The sequence below is a fragment of the Dunckerocampus dactyliophorus genome, chromosome 5, assembly GCF_027744805.1.
Source record: "Dunckerocampus dactyliophorus isolate RoL2022-P2 chromosome 5, RoL_Ddac_1.1, whole genome shotgun sequence".
Taxonomy (NCBI): Eukaryota; Metazoa; Chordata; class Actinopteri; order Syngnathiformes; family Syngnathidae; genus Dunckerocampus; species Dunckerocampus dactyliophorus.
The window spans coordinates 19,687,503-19,706,518 of NC_072823.1; the positions used below are offsets into that span (position 1 = coordinate 19,687,503).

Consider the following 19,016-nt stretch of genomic DNA (forward strand, 5'->3'; position numbering starts at 1 on the left):
ATATATATATATATATATCAAGCTTCAATACAATATGCTACAACAGTGTGGTCTTGAAAACCATGACTTTAGATGTAGGAAACAACAGACTTTTGCATTTATACTGCAATCCTGTCAATCCATTTCTGTTAGCAGGAATATAGTAATGTAGTGCTTATTCTGTGAATATTTGTATGTATTTTTATAATGTATGTACTGGACACTTTTGAAGCTCATGTGGCAGGCATGCGAAACACCCACAAACAAAATGATACTATATACTTATACTGCAGACACATGCACATACAGTACTCTTATGAGGTATATATATATATATATATATATATATATATATATATATATATATATATATATGAAACATTTTTTTGCTGTTAGCAATACCCAGTGGTATGGAAATTATCTTTCAACCCCTCACGTTTCCACACCTTGATGAAATACTCAGCTTTGTAAAATAAAGAAATATAAAAATATACATAAGATAATAAAAGACATGAGGATTTTAACAAGCTACTATTGTTTCCAAGGTACCTCTTGCTAATAAATCCATTTTGTCTCAGGGGCATTTAGTCTCAAGTGTTTTTGTAGCTCATCCATTGTCCTGGTTATGATTGAAAAAATAATAATAGCAATAATATAGCATAATATCCTGTAGATATTAAATAGCTATGGGGCAGTTTTTGAGGTGACGTTATTTTTAATTAAATCAATCAAATAATCCAATTGTATACGGCATCTAGATATTAAGTTTGCCTATGCAATAGAATAATCTTCTGAAAGTCACAACCACAAAAATAAACACATTGTTAGACTATGTATAATACTATAATGCTAATTCAAGTTAAATAAGTGTTATTTAAAGGCAGAGTTGTCGCGTCAGAGCGTTGATCGTGTAGAACAACATCTCCCGTGATCCTCCCCGGTGTGACAGCTCTTCCAATAGGATAGCAGCGTTGAATGGCGCAAAATGCGTTGTCGAGTTACCTTGTTGTCACTGCTGTGAATTCACCAGGCGATTTAAGTTAATAATTGCGGTTATTTACAATCTGCGACTATTTTGTTTGGCGGGTCTTTGCTGTCTCTTGTGACGGTTAGCATTGCGACCATTGTCAGAGAGTCCCGAATGACCAGTGATCTTAGGCCGGACTGAGTGTCCAACCAGGTAGCTAGCTAGCCGCTAGTCAACGTTCTTCAGAAACAATGTCCATTCTTCCTCAGAATAATTTGAAGGAGCAGCTGGCGAGACACAGCAACTCTACACAAAGTAGGCTGTCGCTGGCTAAACCTAAAACCGGGTAAGTGTAAATAGGTGGCTAACGTAAGAATGCTGTGTTAAGTATGTGCGAGGCGTTAGCGTCCAGCTTTAATAGGCGTAAACTCATAGGTCATAGATAACGTTCATGAATTGAGTTATATTCACCAGCAAGTTGTCTTTGCCTAGGTTGTGCAGAGTACATTTTTGTGTGTGAATCTCCGACGGTATCTCACATAACTCAGTACAACCCTCATGTTTCACCGACCGTTTTGTGATTTTTTTTTTCTACTTTTTTATTCTTTATTGTATTGTCTTTCCTCTCACCACACCCACTCTCCTGTTTTGGAAGCATTTGTCGCTGCGTTGAATTATGGCCATAATACTGTAAGTTCCCCCAGCAGTACAGCCCATTAATTTCTTGTCTGTTTATTTTCAGGGCATTTTGTTTTAAAAAGAAATCTACGTCGGGCACAGGCAAGGTGGAAATCCCGACGAAGGTAACCAGCCCAAATGTTTTGGCAAACAGGAATGTCAATGTCCCTAAGAACAGTCTGGTGACTAAACCTGTTGTAACGTTTTCAAACAAGCCCGAGAGAGCTCAAAAGTCCAAAATCAACAACTTCTTCTCTGTAAGTTCCAAGCTGGACATCAGCTCGGACGGTGTCTGTGCTCCACCTGTCCAGGTTCCGTCTGTACCGCCACCCAACTACGACAAGCAGGTTATAAGTAACAATCAGAGCATCTCCAAAATCATGGATGCATCGCTTGGCTTCCAGATGGACGACTGGGATGATCTGGATGATTTTGAAACTCCCACCAAAGCAAACAATGACTCATTCAGTGACGAAATTACCAAGACAACAACGAGCATTAGGCCAGTTTTAGTCGAAGACGGAACTGAGTCCACAGGGGGGCAGTCTTGTCTGAAAGCAGATAATGCGCAAGTTACGCCTGTTCCAAGTCCACTTCCAGCAGAGTGTGAAGTGGATGATTCTCCAGTGAACACAACCAGAAGGCGTCAACCGGCTTATCTAAAATGTGTCGTTAGTGATAGTGACGAGGACAATGATGATGTCCCTGAGCCATTTGAAGAACAACAAGAAGAAGAGACAGGTAACAACATCGTACTGTATACTATTATCACCTTACGATACTTAAAAATATACTTATACTTATATTTAAAAAAGGAACAAATTAAATACACACACACACGCCTTTTGTCCTCTGTCCACAGCCTCTAAGAAAAAATGGACTGACCCAAAGTCAATACAGATTGAGGACAACTCGGAGCCTGAAGATCACTTTGAATACATACCGCCATCTCCAGTGCGAGCTGAGTGGTCTTACAGCAAATCTCCTGTGGACTCCATGTGAGTAGTTTTTTTTAAATGCTTTGTCTTTTAACTCTAAAATTATTTTATTTATGTGAAATATATTGCTCAATTGTCTTGAAACAATTTGAGACAAAACTATCTAGCACTAACTATAGCACTAACGTTATTTGGTATTGGTGTCCCGATATCAGCCAAAAAAAAAAACAGTATCGGAATATATAGGCCTTGATTTTAAAATCTGATATTGGCACTCCAATACAAGCAGGCTAGTACAGACTTGGCATCCACACTTCTATCCAGCAGCAGCCCTTCTATTCAGCATGCAGAACCCACATGATCACAACAGCAGCATGTGGTAGCGTGTTTAGCAAGGAGTAGGAGTGATGGCAGCCGTATGGCTGTGTTTTTCGTTAATAGTCTGAAAAAGACATTGCAGCTATGTGCAAAACTTGTTCGTCACAAGTTTCCCGTGGTGGCACAGAACTGGGGAATTTTAATACGACCAACCTCATCGCGCATTTGAAGAAGGATTTTCGCCACACCACGACTTCCTGAAACATTCACCGCTGTTTGACACATTTGCAAAGTGATAGAAACTCCCACGGGACGACAAAAGATTCAAGATTCAAGAGAGTTTTATTGTCATGTGCATGGTAAAACAGCAGTTATACCATGCAATGAAAATCTTATTCTGTTCATTCTCCCAAGAAAAGAAAGAAAACACAAGAAAGAATAAGAACATAAAAAACATAAACACATAAACATATATACCAATAAATTAAGCAACAAAAACAGAAGAGACATTAATACAAATAAATAATACAAATAAATAAAGTGCTATGAGTGTGTGCATGTGTTGCGTGTGGCGTGTGTGAGTGCTTTGTTGAGAAGCCTGATGGCCTGTGGGTAAAAGCTGTTTGCCAGCCTTGAGGTCCTGGACTTCAAACTCCTGTAGCGTCTGCCTGACGGTAGGAGTGTGAATAATGAGTGTTGTGGATGTGTGCTGTCCTTGATAAGAGTTGTTTGTTCTTCGCAGGACTCTAGTTTTATAAATGTCTTGCAGTGAGGGGAGGGCTGCCCCAACAATGGTCTGTGAGGTCTTGATCACCCGCTGGAGTGCCTTCCTATCACTTGTTGTACAGTTACCGTACCAAACAGTGATGGAGGCGGTAAGGACACTTTCGATAGTGCATCTGTAGAAGCAACTCAGGATTGTGGTGGACATGCCAAATTTCCTCAGTCTTCTCAGGAAGTACAGTCTCCTTTGGGACTTCTTCATAATTTGTTGGGTGTTGTGAGACCAGGTGAGGTCCTCGCTGATGTGTGTGCCAAGGAACTTGAAGGTTTTCACCCTCTCCACCTCAGTCTCATCAATAAACAGGGGTCTATGTGGCTCCTTTTCCCTTGTTCTTGGGTCGATGATCATCTCTTTAGTCTTATCTGTATTGAGAAGGAGATTGTTATCACGACACCAAGCTATGAGGTCTGCCACCTCTCTTCTGTATGATGTTTCAACACCACCAATGATCAGTCCGATGACTGTAGTGTCATCCGCAAATTTAATGATGCTGGTGTTGTTCTGGGAGGCCACGCAATCGTAGGTGAAGAGCGTGTAGAGGAGTGGACTCAGCACACACCCCTGTGGGGTCCCAGTGCTCACAATTCTTGAGCTGGATGTGCGATTGTGGACTCTGACTGACTGGGGCCTGCCTGTGAGAAAGTTAAACATCCAGTTACAGAGGGAGGGAGACAGGCCAAGTGTGAAGAGCTTATTTGTGAGTTTGTGGGGACAGACTGTATTAAAAGCAGAGCTATAGTCTATAAATAGCATTCTGACCAATGTCTCCTGGCCCTGTAGGTGAGAAAAGGCTGTGTGGATGGCAGTATTGACTGCATCATCCGTGGACCGGTTCTGGTGATATGCAAACTGTAGAGGGTCCACAGTTGCCGCCGGGATGCTCTTTTTGATGTTGGTCATGACTATTCTTTCAAAGCACTTCTTAACAATAGGAGTGAGTGCTATAGGGCGATAGTCATTCAAGCAGGTCACGTTGCTCTTCTTGGGTACGGGCACTATGGTGGTGGACTTAAAGCAGGTCGGTACAGATGCTTGTGCAAGCGACAGGTTAAATATGTCAGAAAGCACATCAGCTAGCTCTGATGAGCAAACCCGAAGTGCACGTCCTGAGATGTTGTCTGGGCCTGCTGCTTTTCGTGGGTTTGTTTTGTTTAGAACCCTGTGCACATCAGTTGATGTCACCATGAGAGGTGAGTCCTGTGTGCTCCCCAAGTCCAGCCACCCTCTCTGCTCATCAGGAGTTTGGGTGTCAAAGCGGGCATAGAACTCATTCAGCTCATCTGGAAGTGTGGTTTGGCTGGACATGGCTACGCTACTGGAGCCCTGCCCACATGCGCCGAGGGTCTGAGGTGGAATAGTAGCCCTCCAGCTTCTGTCTGTACAAAAGTCACTGGCTGTAACAAAAAAGAACCATCTCCTGTCGGTAGTGTGTAATGTCGGGTTTAAACGCTTCCTTGAGTATGTTGAGCCTTGCTACATTACGCCTATTGTCAACAAAACTATAAACCAGATGCATCAAGAAGTAAATGGGTCATTTTTTTTCATACCTACTGTTCCTGACGATTATTCCCTGTTGGAGTAATATCACTTGATCATATCACTTTTGTAACATTCAACAATTCAAATTTTGTCACTTCCTGTCTGCCCACCACTCAGCTTCCCTTGAACACATTTATATATCATAACACACGATAGGAAGGCACTCCAGCTGGTGATCAAGACCTCACAGAACATTGTTGGGGCAGTCCTCCCCTCATTGCAAGACATTTATAAATATCGCGTCCTACGAAGAACAAACAATCTCATCAAGGACAGCACACATCCACAACACTCATTATTCACACTCCTACCATCAGGCAGACGCTACAGGAGTTTGAAGTCCAGGACCACAAGGCTGGCAAACAGCTTTTACCCACAGGCCATCAGGCTTCTCAACGAAGCACTCACCCACGCCGTACGCAACACACGCACACATAACACTTTATTTATTTATTTTTTTATTTATTTTTTTATTTATTTATTGGTATTCATGTCTCTTCTGTTGTTTAATTTATTGGTATTTATGTGTCTCCTGTTCTTATTCATTTTCTTGTGTTTTCTTTCTTTTTTGGGAGAATGAACAGAACAAGAATTTCATTGCATAGGAGAACTACCTGTTTTACTGTGCATATGACAATAAAACTCTTGAATCTTATAGAAACACACACAAGCATGAGTCTTATTTATGTCTTAAATGGTTTATTTACTCTTATGTCTATAGCCTGCACTCTGCATGACTATAGTGGTGTTATTTCATGTATAGAGGGCACTCATAATGTTAAAAAAACGTATATAGGTTGTAAACAAGTTTTCTATGCTTTAACTACAAAAGTATTAAATCCAATTAACCTCAATAAACAAGGAATTACTGTAATGTGAATTTCATGTGTAGGCTCACATTACATATATCCGCCTTGTATTGTCTGGTGAGTGTATGTGAATGTATACGTTATTTTATGTTTCATTCACACTTTGTTGTTTTCTTAACAGATGCAAGCCATCTTTTAATGCTGAAAGTAGCAACAGTTCTTTGCATTCTAAAGCCTCCAATGTGACCCGTCATGAAGCCCCTGATCAACACTGTAAAGATAAGACAAGTGGGTGTACGTCATTTGTCATTGTACTCATTTAATTTGTCATCATCCTTTTGATTGTGTTTTTTTCTCTTTTCTCTCAGATGATGAGCTTTTTAGTATCATGGAGTCAATTTGTGCTATGGTGGATTCCATCCCTGAACATGAGCTCATCGCACTGTCCTGTGGCAATGAGCTTCTGTTGAAGAGAGCTCAAAGGTGGGTGCTGCTTTGCAATGCTTCCTGATATTTCATCACCACGTGTCCATGCAACTGCAGTGATCCGCCTCCTCCGTTCAGGAAGAGGATTCTTGTTACCGGTACTGATGCCTTCGTGAGGACGCAACAGCCTGACAGCACTGTGATTTCTGATCCTGGCTTCAAAGATAAATCTTCCTCCTCCAGGGCGTCCTGCAGCTTTTTGCCTGCAGAGTCAAAGAGGGTTCCTCAGATCAGGAGATCATCCGTCATCTCTCTGGACTGTGACTCTGATCACTCTGACCGTGTTATCAAAGTAAAGCCATCGGTTGGCAAGAACAGCCAGAAATCAGTCGTGGAAATTGACAGCTTCTGTGATTCTCCGTCAAGCTCCAGCTTCACAAAAGCATCTCAGAGTATCCCTAGTATCAAAAAGACCAACGTGGACATGGATTGTGAGGATCTTTTCTTCACGCCCAAAAAGAAAATGGAGACTACTGTGCAGATTAAATCCAAGCCACAGGAAAGTTTCACAGCTACAGAACGCATGGAGCCTGATGACTTTTACATTGACGACTTTGACATTGACGACTTGAATGACTCTGATATTCCTGATTACTATGATGAACCACAAAGTTCCTCGGCACCGCTGAACAGCTCCAGCACTGCACAAACAGCCATAAAGAAAGGTGGGCCGAGCAAGTCCTCATGGGAGAAGAAACCTGCAACGCCTGCTCCGGTTTCCAACCCAGCAAAAATATGCTCTCCTGGTGAGTCACTGAAATAACTGTCTCTCTTAAGCATTTGGAATATACAGTACATACTTTTGCCCATGTAATGCCCCGGAATAAATGGTGGAGTTGTTGGTCCAAGCGAACCTGCTTAGATATATTTTCATTACAGAACCCACCTTCCGAAACCCTGCACATGATCGTTTCCGAGGTTTCAACTTCTCCCACTCACAGGAGATGATGAAGATTTTCCACAAGCGCTTTGGTCTCCATCAGTTCAGGTTCAACCAACTCGAAGCCATCAACGCCACGCTCCTTGGGGAAGACGAGTTTGTACTGATGCCCACAGGTTTGTGGTGTCCATGCGCTCTCAGAAGAGCGTGCTGAAATCTGATGATTATGTGTTACGTGCAGGTGGCGGTAAAAGTCTGTGCTACCAGTTGCCTGCCTGCCTGTCGCCAGGAGTCACTGTGGTCATCTCACCACTAAAATCACTCATTGTGGATCAGGTCCAGAAACTCACTACTCTGGATGTAAGTATGTCTCTTTGTAGTTTCTTCATTTAATTTTTTTTACTGATCTCCTACTCGGGGTGGATTGGCCAATCAGTTGTACCGTGTGTTTCCCGATGGGCTGATTAATAATGGGCCGAATTATTGAATCATTGATTGGGCTTGGATACCATTCTTGTTGTTTTAGATCCCAGCGACGAGCCTGTCGGGTGATAAAAGTGACAGTGAAGCAGGCAGGATCTACATGCAGCTCTCCAGGAAAGAACCCATCATTAAACTCCTTTATGTCACACCTGAGAAGGTGAATTGTATTCATTAACACACTCATGTCAAGTGTGGTCCCTTCTTTGATTGATGTGATTTCTTTCTGATGTGATTTCTAGGTCAGTGCCAGCAACAGGTTGATCTCTGCCCTGCAGAACCTGTACGAGCGAGGCCTTCTGGCACGCTTTGTCATCGACGAAGCTCACTGCGTCAGTCAGGTGTGTTTATCTCCTTGGATTCCTTTTTTTAAATCGCCCCGATGAATAAATCGAGTGACCATCAATGTTCCAGTGGGGCCATGATTTCCGCCCAGATTACAAGAGGTTGAATGAACTCCGTCAGAAGTTCCCCAAAGTGCCCATGATGGCCCTGACGGCCACCGCCACACCCCGCGTGCAGAAGGACATCTTAAACCAACTCAACATGACTCGCCCTCAGGTGTAAGTGGTTTTTTTTCTCGCTTTAGACTGAAATGTATGCTTCCAATGTGTCATCATTTATGGTGTCCCTAGCTTCACCATGAGCTTTAACAGAGCAAACCTCAAGTACTCTGTGCTGCCCAAGAAACCCAAAAAGGTGGATGAGGACTGCATCAATTGGATCAAGAAGCACTACCCACGTAAATAATTGACAAACACTTGTTCTAGTACTTTAGTAGACAACGTCACCTCAAGGCAGCACCAGAAGCTGTTCTACCTTTTTATCTGCCTCATAGGTGATTCGGGCATTGTGTACTGCCTGTCCCGTAACGACTGTGACGCCATGGCCGAGAGTTTGCAACGAGCCGGGCTGTTAGCGCTGTCCTATCATGCAGGCCTGAGCGACGGCGACAGAGAATACGTGCAGAGCAAGTGGATCAACCAAGACGGCTGCCAGGTGAGCTCACAGACGTAAACGCCACACCTCATTTGTATACTATGAGGCTAGACACTACCTATTCGCTAGGTCATCTGCGCCACTATCGCTTTTGGCATGGGCATTGACAAGCCCGACGTGCGCTACGTGATCCACGCCAGTCTTCCTAAATCAGTGGAGGGCTACTATCAAGAGTCTGGAAGGGCCGGCAGGGACGGAGACATCTCTCACTGCATTCTCTTCTACACCTATGCCGACGTGCACCGCATCAAGAGGATGCTCAGCAGTATGTTCACTCCACTGACGTCTTTTTATCCTCAGCTTTTCCACTGCTGAAACTTTTTGTCCTTCATGACAGTGGACAAAGAAGGTGACAGAAACACAAAGGCCACACACTTCAACAACCTGCACAGCATGGTGCATTTCTGTGAGAACATGATGGAGTGCAGAAGGATTCAGCTGCTGGCCTACTTCGGAGAGATGAAATTTAACAGGAGCTTCTGCAAGGACCACCCTGATGTCAGCTGTGACAACTGCGCCAGGCCCTCTGTGAGAACATCTGCTTATCATTCTTCTTTCTTTTCCTTCTTTCTTTCTTACATTCACACCTATGGACAATTTGGAGTTGCCAGTTACCCTAACATGCATGTTTTTGTAATGTGGGAGGAAGCCAGAGTACCTGGAGAAAACCCACGCGTGCACGGGGAGAACATGCAAACTCCACACAGAGATTCAAACCCAAATTTTCTAGATCTCCTGACTCTGTGGTAGACATGCTAACCACAAGGTCAATGTGCGGCCCTTTTGTTGTTGTTATTAATCAACCACTCAGCCTTTTTACATTGATCAAAGTTTGCGATTGCGGCTCCATGCCAATAGGGGTCACTGTGCTCAGCAAGGGTTTAAATATTGTATTACAGACAGCTGGGAAGTACTGTATACTGTCTATGGGTCTATGCTGTAACAACTTTGAGTAGCTTCAACCCAACTTAATTTGTAAAGCACTTGAACAACCAAAGTGGACAGAAGTGCTGTACAGAATAGTAAAGAAAAGACAGATACTTAACAAAGGTCAACAAGGTACATCTAATACACTTAAAATAAAGTTAAATGGCATAACAACTTGGATACAAATAATAGCCAAAATAAAACGACAAAAAAACAGATCAAACAAAAATACTATACTACTACGCTTTTTTTTCTTTTTTTTTTTTTTAAAGCTTTCTTTTTTGTAACAGAAATTAAGTATTTGTGCGATAACATGAACTGTACTCAGGATGCAGTTTAAACAATAGATCAGCACGGCATCTCATGATGTGTCATCCATCTCTGGGTCATGGCGTTAAACTAGCTTTAACCTTGCATTCATTCACATGTCATCTTTATGCAGCAATACAAGATGAGGAACGTCACTGAGGAGGTGAAGATGATTGTGAGGTTCGTACAGGAGAACTGTGAGAAAGTGGGAGCGAGGTTTGGACGGACACCTCAACAGAACCGCCTGACACTCAACATGCTGGTAGACATTTTCGTAGGTACGACCTCAACATGGCTGATGTCTCGCTCCACCACACAACTACTATAAACAATTTTCTCTCTCAGGTTCTAAATCTGCAAAGATTCAGACGGGTATGTTTGGAATGGGAGGAGCTTATTCCAAGCACAATGCCGACCGCCTGTTTAAAAAGCTAGTGCTGGACAATTACCTGATGGAGGACCTTTACATCACCAACAATGGCCAAGCAGTGGCTTATGTCTCAGCTGGACCCAAAGCCTTAAACGTCCTGTCTGGACACGTGCAGGTCACCTGTCTGGCTTTAAGAAAAACAAGTTGAATCAGGCTAAAAAAATTTTTTTATAAAACACGATGTGCATGGTGTGTTTTCAGGTGGACTTCTATGAGACGGAGAGCGCCTCCAGTGCCAGGAAGAACAGAGCCATTGTGGCCAAGAACGTGTCGCAGAGAGACCAGATGGTTCAGGAGTGTCTCAAGGAGTTGATAGACCTGTGCAAGCAACTGGGGAAAGCCTTTGGAATTCACTACTTCAACATCTTCTCCACTGCTACCTTGAAAAAGATCTCTGGTACGACACAATTTAGTAGGATTCCATGCAAAAAGTCATTAGTAGAAAACTGGCATGGCCCCTTGAGGGAGGATGCATGGAAATCACAGTTCCATCACGTTTTTTTTATGGTGGAACAGTACTAGAGATCGCAACATGTTTTTTTTCGTGCCGATTTGATTAAACAGACAATTAAAATCTGAAGGAATGATTTAAAATGTAAAACAATGATATAAAAACCAATGTAATGTATATTATGGCCTGTTGAGGCATTTTCAGTACACTGCAACATCATGAACTAAAAGGCCATTCAATAAGTGTCATTGAATGTATAACAATTCCATTAAATACATAAAACATTCTATGTAATTCTAAAAATGGCATGAAATTATGTATTAGTCATGAAATGGACTGATTTATGAAATTGGTTTCATTTCATTATTTAAAATTATGTTTCACATTTAAATGAGTCATTCAGATTTATTTTACAAATATGGTATCACTTTGCTTTTTGATGAAGCTATGACATTTGTGTTTTAGATGAAATGTTTGGTGAACAACGTATAGTCCAAGTACATGTACAATATGGATTTCCTGCTAAAATACCACGATGATTCTTTGAGACCAGGCCATGTAAAGCTTGCAGTGCTAACAGAAGTGCTCTAACACCAACAGAGAGGCTGTCCTCCAACCCCGAAGTGCTCCTACAAATTGATGGTGTGACTGAGGACAAACTGGAGAAGTACGGTGCGGAGGTGATCCAGGTCCTGCAGAAGTACTCCCAGTGGGAGCATCCTGGTAATAAAAAGTTGACTTCCTGATGGTGAAATTCTGCATGATTGATCTAAAAAGTGTGCGTACTCTGTAGCTGAACAGCAGCCTGAAGACAAAGGCTGGATCGACACGACACGAGGTCGCTCTGCTGTCGACTACGAGGATGAAGAGGAAGACGACTCCTCCTCCACCTACTTCCGAAACCAGAGCGCACAGGGGCAGAAGAGGAAGAAAACTCCTTTTTTCAAGTACTCGAAGAAGAGAAAAGGATACGGCGGCTCAAACTACAACTCTAAAGGGTGTGTTGTCTAAATGTTGGACTAATAAACTTCACTTCATTACTTCAACATGTCTTTTTTTTCTGCCTTTCCTGTAGCAGAGGCTATAGCAACAATAAGACATGGTCCTCCTCCAAAGGGGGATCCAAAGCTCAATCCACCGGGCGGGGGTACAGAGGTGCGTCGGGTGACTCGGCATCAGGCAGGAGGCCGGGTTTCTTAGCGTTGCCGACCCCTCAAAACAACCAACGACCTTTCTTAAAGCCGGCCTCTTCACACATGGGTTAGTGCTCCACTTTTATTTATGCTGTTCAAACTGTACATTCATTGGATTTTCTATACTGCGTTTGTGTTACTGATTGTACATTGAAATGTTTGTTATTAAAGACAGTTTAAAAAAGGTTTAAAATCTGTGTTTATTTCAAGTCTGAATAGTTTGCTGTCATGGCACAAGTTTACAGAGGACTACTGGTGAGAGAGAAGGTCAGCTAAGGAACAAACAGGTGGATCAACAACTGCGTTTGGCACAGGTATATACAAATTGTATAACGGAACATGACTTCATCTCATCATCCCAGGAGAGAGAACATAGTACGCCACCTTTTTCCTCAACGTGCACGCTCTTTGAGGAGGGGGTTTACACATATTCAATCACGGGGGGGACCAGGATGCTTTTTTTTTTTTTTTTTTTTTTTTTTTTTTTTGGGACGTTTAAACCTCTAAAATGTGCTTTTTTTGTCACTAAAAGGGACTGTCACATTTTAGAGGAAACCAAATAACAAGAACACCGCTCTTAAAATAATTTGAAACAAAAAAAACAAAACAGTTTCCAGACTCAATAAAACAAGGTAGTTTATACATCACATTGTACAAGATGTCTGTTTTAAGTCCATTCCAAACACATTGAACCCACTTCTACCTTTCTGTGCGTTTTCAAATTGAACAGCTACATTTGAAAAAAGAACATGACTAAAGCCAATGTATGGCGAAAATAAAGTCATGATATGCAACATTTAAGACTGTTTAATACCATCAGTAGTCTTATTCATCCATCTTTGCCACAATAGATCCAATTGTGAGGGACAACAAAAAAAACAAAACAAAAAAATTAAACACGGTTATAATTCTATCATGGCTCACTTTTTTTTTTGTTTTTGCTTTATTATTTCACCCATTATTGCTTCGTGAATAGTGCCTTTCTTTTAATATCTAAAGTTGCCTGTCTTGAGACGCTACATCATTAGAACGCTGATAGACAACCAACCCCTCAATTCACTTCATTAGGACAAATATGCAAGGAGTAGATCCAATGGCAACTTCACTCGTTAGGTAGCTTTATGCAAAACGGGGACATAAAGGGATTTGTTTTTCCAGTTCCAACATAGAAACAGACTAACATTACACTTAGTACAGGTGGGTGGTGATTTTGTGTTAAGTTATTGCTCCCCCTAGCTGTCAAAGTAGAGGGAGGTCAAACTAGACTAAACAACCTCCAAAGTCAGACGTGGACCAAAAAATGTCATGTTTTTTGTTCATTATATTGATGTCTTATAATGATATATTTGGGTTTTAAACTCTTTTATATTTAATTTACCACATTTGAAGGTTCTCCCAGTGGAGCCGCAGTTTTTCATTTTTGTTTGAGATAATACTATCATATTTTAACTTTCGTTAATTCATTTTTTCCCCAAATTTTTATTTGTTGAAAAACAAATATTTAAATGACAATTGTTTACATGAGTCATTTTTATATTTGCCAATACTTTTTCATTTGTATTTTTTTTATGTAATTTACATTCCCATTAATTATATTTGTTGTTTTTAACATCTGCTCAATTAAGTGGAGTTATTTCAAAGAATTCATATCTGCCAATAAGTTCATGAACAGTTTCAAAAATAAATGTACTTAAGTCATTCATTTTTACCAAATATCAAAATTTGTGTATAATTTTTTTTAAAGAGATTTCAAGTAGATGGCTATTTTTTTTATTTCATTGATTTTTTAAAATACATTTTAAATCAAACATGAGTATTAGACCACCATATGTTCTTGTTAACTATTTGGGGTTGCATTGTGACTGAAGGGGTACACAACAGCCTTCTAATCTCCATGAATGCTTCCGTCCTCTACTTGAACCAGTGCGCTACAAAAAGTATAATTTCTCGTCTTCAATAACAAAATAATATTTGCCTCCTGTTAAAATATACATATAGGAGCTGTCAATATATTAGGAAACCAACTTATTTTGTACAACAAAAGTACATCTTATCGTCTAATAGTATAATACAATAAACCTAAACCTTGATTTTTTTTTTTGTTAAAACAAAATAAATCTTCATAGTAAGAAATAATTGAAATTCATTGAATCTCAAGGTCATGAAAAATGATGCAAATGAATAGAATTAATAAAACACATTCACGTTATGAGCATTGCACATCTATCTAGGATATTAGCTACTCATTCCTCTGCTATACGTGTGGCCTCACCATACATCAGTATAGATATACAGTATGTTTTACAAGCGCGCATCATGGGCTTGAATGTCTTATCCATTTTGAATCATTCATGGTTTGAGTCGTTCCCTTTCAAGGGTGGAATGATTATACAACATAAATCTTCAAGGATTTTTAACAACAACAACTGAGGGCAATATTTTTCATTTATTTTGCATTTTCTCCCACTTCAACAGCGTCCGAATTATGCATACAGTACATACAGTCACCTTAAGTGGGGCTGAAGGCTCCAGAATGTTGAGCTTGGCCTTATCGAGTTAAGACATTCTTCAACCTTCAGCACCAGTTACTGAAAACAGTAGGTGATTGTATGTACATAGAGCACGGGGTCTCCAACTCGTGGCCCGTGGGCCATTTGCGGCCCACCGAGTCACATTTTGCGGCCTGCTACTTGTCTTCAAAGATGTAATACGGCCTGCGCCAAGCCAATGTTACTCATAGGATGCACACATCAGCCTACACTGAGCTATAAGTGAGTCGCTTAAAAATGTGGTAAAAAAAAATTCCACCCATTTTCTATACCGCTGGTCTTCATTGAGGTCACGGGTAAGCTGGAGCCTATCCCAGCTGCAAGCAGCAAAATATAAACTGCAAAATTATTTATTTGATTCACCCTATTACTGTATCAAGATATTATTGTTATTGTGAGGCATGTATCGCGTGTCGTATCGTGAGGTACCCCGAGATTCCCAGCCCTACTCCCAATACTTGATGCAGCTCACTCAGACTCTACCTCCAGCGGGCCCCCAGGTAAATTGTGTTTGAGGCCTCTGATATAGAGTATTTAAGCCTCGATATATAACTCTGAACCAGTGTAAATTAGACAAAAATTGTTTTTAAAAGTAATGTTGTATAATCATTGCACTCTGTAAAAAGAACAGTTCAAGTAAATCATTAAGAGCGCATAATTAATAAGCCATTGGAGCCTGTGATTTATTATTTTAGGTGACTGTATGGGTATATTTGTGCCTGTATTTACATTTTTTGTCCATGTGTAAATAAAAAAAAAAAAGGTTAAACATTCTTTGTTTTAGAAATCATACTCACTGCACCCTGTTAAAAGAACAGTTCAAATAAATTATTTATTATTTAGGTGACTGTATATATTTGAGCATTTATTTATACTTCTGGCCCCGTGTAAATTAGAGAAAATCTAAAATAACATTTGAAAAGATTTCTTGATTTCAAAAATCTTTTTTTTTTTAATGAATAAGACATTAAGATTCATTATTTCGCTAACTATATGTAGCCTGTAGAGCCTGTGTAAATTAGACAAAATACTGTAAACTTTAAAAAAATAAAGTTTTTTTAAATCATGTATAATCATTGCACCCTGTAAAAAGAACGGTTCAAATAAATGACTGAGCCCAAAATGAATGTGACATCCATATTGATGATGAGTGTATGTAAACTTTTGACCTTAACGCTCAAGTGTGTCCTCTTACAAGCAATCATCCAAACCAGTCTTCTAAAAATATAAATACAGGTAAATAAAAAGGCATTTATCTCTTTTGTAACAACCTTCATTGACTTTCTATGACTCGATATCATCAGACCTCACATCTCACTTCTATTCTGCCCATCCTGGATTGCAGTGTTTTTCTTTTACAAATCAAAAAATAACACATGAAGGCAATGCTCATTCCTCTCAGTAAAAATGCGAAAAGGAGGGGAAAAAAGATGATTTGTTTAAAAAAAAAGATAAGAAACTGAGGTGGGAGGTGGTGTTGAACTGAAAGTGGGACAGGGAGGAGAGAGAACCTGGTCGCCAAGGTGGTCCAAGCAGCAGGAGGGCGACGAGTCACGTGATGTTTTTTTAAACCACCTCTCACTTGTTAACGAGCAACCCGCCCACCCAGCGGAGCTTGCAGGCAAACCACCGCCTGAGGGGACAAAAGTATTCATAATGGAACTGCTCGAATTCGGGAGTCCGCCGGATGTCGCGTAAAAAAGCCACGTCAAGGTCGGACTCGGTGAGGACGATGAGGAGGAGGAGCAAGACAAAGAGGAGCCCGACGGTGACGAGGAGCAAACGGAGGACACTTAAGACGAACTTATTCACCTGTTCCACCTCGCCGAGGGCTCCCCTGGCGGCCCCCTCTCGAGCGTCAAAATCTCCCCCTTCCCCGTGCGTGGGGGTCCCCGCCTCCGACTCCTTCTCCTCCTCGATGCTGCAGGGCGCCCCGTTGATGAGTTGACGTGAGCTGGTCAGCTCCCCTGTGCCGTGCTCGGTCACCGGAGTGGGCAGGACGCTGTCCAAGGGGCTGTACGCCTCGTCGGAGATCACCGCCGTTCCCTCGCTGGCGTCCGTGGCCTGGCTGCGGGAGCGGGGGATGAACGCCTCGCCGTGGGACACGGAACGCACCGGGGTGGAGTGGGCGCTGTCACGTAGCGACTCCAGACCTGGTTTGGAATAAATGTCTGTTATTTTTGTGATTGAGGCAGGAACACAATAGAAACATTTGACTTTCCAGCAGTCTGGGTGCCCTCTGTGGCACATTACTGACAGCATGACTGACTGCAGCTGATAGTGTCTCTTTAGTGTCTCATAAAAGGAGGAGTTGATAACTACCAAAAACTTGCCAAAAATGGCATCTCTGGCCTCACTTTTAGTAACATGAATGGTGGGATGCGTTGCAGCGATAAACGAGGGAACACTGTGCTTAGACAAATTTTTTATTATTATTATTTATTTTTTTATTTTTATTTTTTTTACTCAAACTGAGCTGACTAAAACTTTGAGTTTTTGTAGACAAACATTTTAAGTTTTCATCAACTGAAATTGGACTAAAATGATCACATACAGAACTGACTAAAATGTCACTAAAACAAGAAGCATTTTCATCCAAAAGAGTAAAAATAAAATGCCAAAAACAACACTGCTTTTAAGTGACAGTCTCCAGGTAAAAAAAAAAAAAAAAAAAAGAAACCTGATCATGTTTTCCTTCAGTCAAGTTGCGATGGGAAACATAACACACACACACACACATATATACACATATACATATATATATATATATATATATATATATATATACACATATACATACATATATATATATATATATATATATATATATATATACATATATATACTGTACATATACATACATATACATATTTGGCATATATATATATATGTATATATATATATGCCAAATATTGTCACCCGACAGATATCTAATGTGTCATCATCATCATCACGTCTAACTGAAGACATCCACTAGTGCTGACAACGTAGCTCTCATTTATCAACCAAGCGACCTGCTCAGTCAGACCAAGCATCCTTGAAATAGCTCAGGCTACGTTACCCACTGGAGGCTTCCGTTTCTTTGGTTCAGACCATTTCTTATGTTGTACTACAACGAAAACATGTGACATGTCAAACGTAAACAAGTGCAGTATTCCCTAATCAGTACAGGGTCCAAAATGCATTGGAATTAACAGTTGTGGCTGTAGGCAATTTGATGTCTTTTTTTATCAACTTCGCAAGATGGCAGCTGCCTTTGAAGTATCACAAGTGGCTTTATCTACAGGTACCTCTACATGCGCTTTAAAATGTTACTACTAGCTGTTGGTGTGAAACGCTTGTGTGTCATACCACACAACAGTGCTGTTTACTATGAACTCATCAGCTCTATAAATGCTCGCTAAGCAGTTTGCTTTTTACCGCTTTTACAACATCGGTTCTGTTGCTGCAATATACTTGACCATGTGGTCAAAGAGAGCAATGTTTCTCCCCTTTCTCATGCACTCCACACTGTAATAAATGTTTTTTAAAAAATGAAGTTGTTATATATAATATGTTTTCACAATTTGGAAATAACAGCCTCTTTAGGGTACTTAATGGTACTTGGCATATATTACTTAGGGTTAAGACATTCTTTTTTTTTTTTTTTAGCCTTTTTTTTTATTTGCACCAACTTAGAATAGGCTCCCCCTTTGCAAAACGTACAGTCAAACCTCAGTTTGCGTTCACCCCATTTTCAAATGATTCATTTTTTAACATTGGCCCAAATTTTGCTTCGGTTTTCGCACACTGGCTCAGTTTTTATACAATATTGCGTGTAACAAAATAGCCCGTTTGCCCTGTGCTGTCTCTTTCCTCAAAATCGAGTGCCCAAACAAACTGTGCACACTGTGACACTTTCTGTGCATTTTTTTAATTGAGTGCAACTGCTAAATAACCTACCATGGGGCCAAAGAAAGTTGTGAGTGCCAGCACTTTGATAAAGAAACACGACAGAAGGATGTACGAAAAGTCCACATCAACAATAAGTTCAATCCAGTCAGCATTTATAAATATTTTGAATTTTTTACTGCATGTACAACAATGATTATTCTCTATAAAACTGATTTTTGGAAGTGGAACTGATTCATTGGATTTACATTATTTCCTATGAGGAAACACTGCCTCGGTTTTCGTACGTTTGAGTTTTGTCGGACCGTTTGCAATGAATTCATAATGAAAACTGAGGAACCACTCTATCTACTGTACTTTTCATGTAACACACCCACCAACAATCGACTAGCAAAACACAATATCTTGT

At 40.7% G+C, this 19,016-nt stretch overlaps 2 protein-coding genes across 9 annotated transcripts in view; one reads left to right on the forward strand and one right to left on the reverse strand.

Moving 5' to 3' along the window:
• The first annotated feature begins 936 nt into the window (after positions 1 to 936).
• blm (BLM RecQ like helicase) lies at positions 937 to 17,384 on the forward strand. Of its 5 annotated transcripts, XM_054775971.1 has the most exons (23): positions 937 to 1,292; positions 1,689 to 1,749; positions 1,840 to 2,365; positions 2,487 to 2,622; positions 6,194 to 6,300; positions 6,381 to 6,495; positions 6,577 to 7,244; positions 7,378 to 7,554; positions 7,620 to 7,738; positions 7,905 to 8,018; positions 8,101 to 8,199; positions 8,273 to 8,421; positions 8,494 to 8,600; positions 8,697 to 8,857; positions 8,927 to 9,122; positions 9,195 to 9,385; positions 10,227 to 10,371; positions 10,439 to 10,638; positions 10,725 to 10,920; positions 11,575 to 11,697; positions 11,768 to 11,972; positions 12,050 to 12,234; positions 12,378 to 17,384. In XM_054775971.1, exons 1-23 carry the CDS (start codon positions 1,198 to 1,200, stop codon positions 12,380 to 12,382), a joined length of 4,080 nt encoding a protein of 1,359 aa, XP_054631946.1. In that variant the 5' UTR covers positions 937 to 1,197; the 3' UTR covers positions 12,383 to 17,384. The 5 variants fall into 5 exon arrangements, 4 of the variants coding, with proteins under 4 accessions (XP_054631946.1, XP_054631944.1, XP_054631943.1 ...); XM_054775969.1 differs by having other exon boundaries at positions 1,689 to 2,365; positions 12,053 to 12,234; XM_054775972.1 differs by having other exon boundaries at positions 1,183 to 1,292; positions 1,689 to 2,365.
• The window catches only part of LOC129181180 (FERM domain-containing protein 5), a 64,119-nt gene continuing 57,451 nt past the window's right edge, over positions 12,349 to 19,016 (reverse strand). For 3 of the 4 annotated variants that reach the window (XM_054775974.1, XM_054775973.1, XM_054775976.1), the window contains one exon: positions 12,349 to 16,869. In XM_054775974.1, the coding sequence (XP_054631949.1) occupies positions 16,295 to 16,869 (575 nt within the window). In that variant the 3' untranslated portion in view covers positions 12,349 to 16,294. The remainder of the gene's footprint in view (positions 16,870 to 19,016) is intronic. The other variant, XM_054775975.1, reaches the window with a different exon arrangement.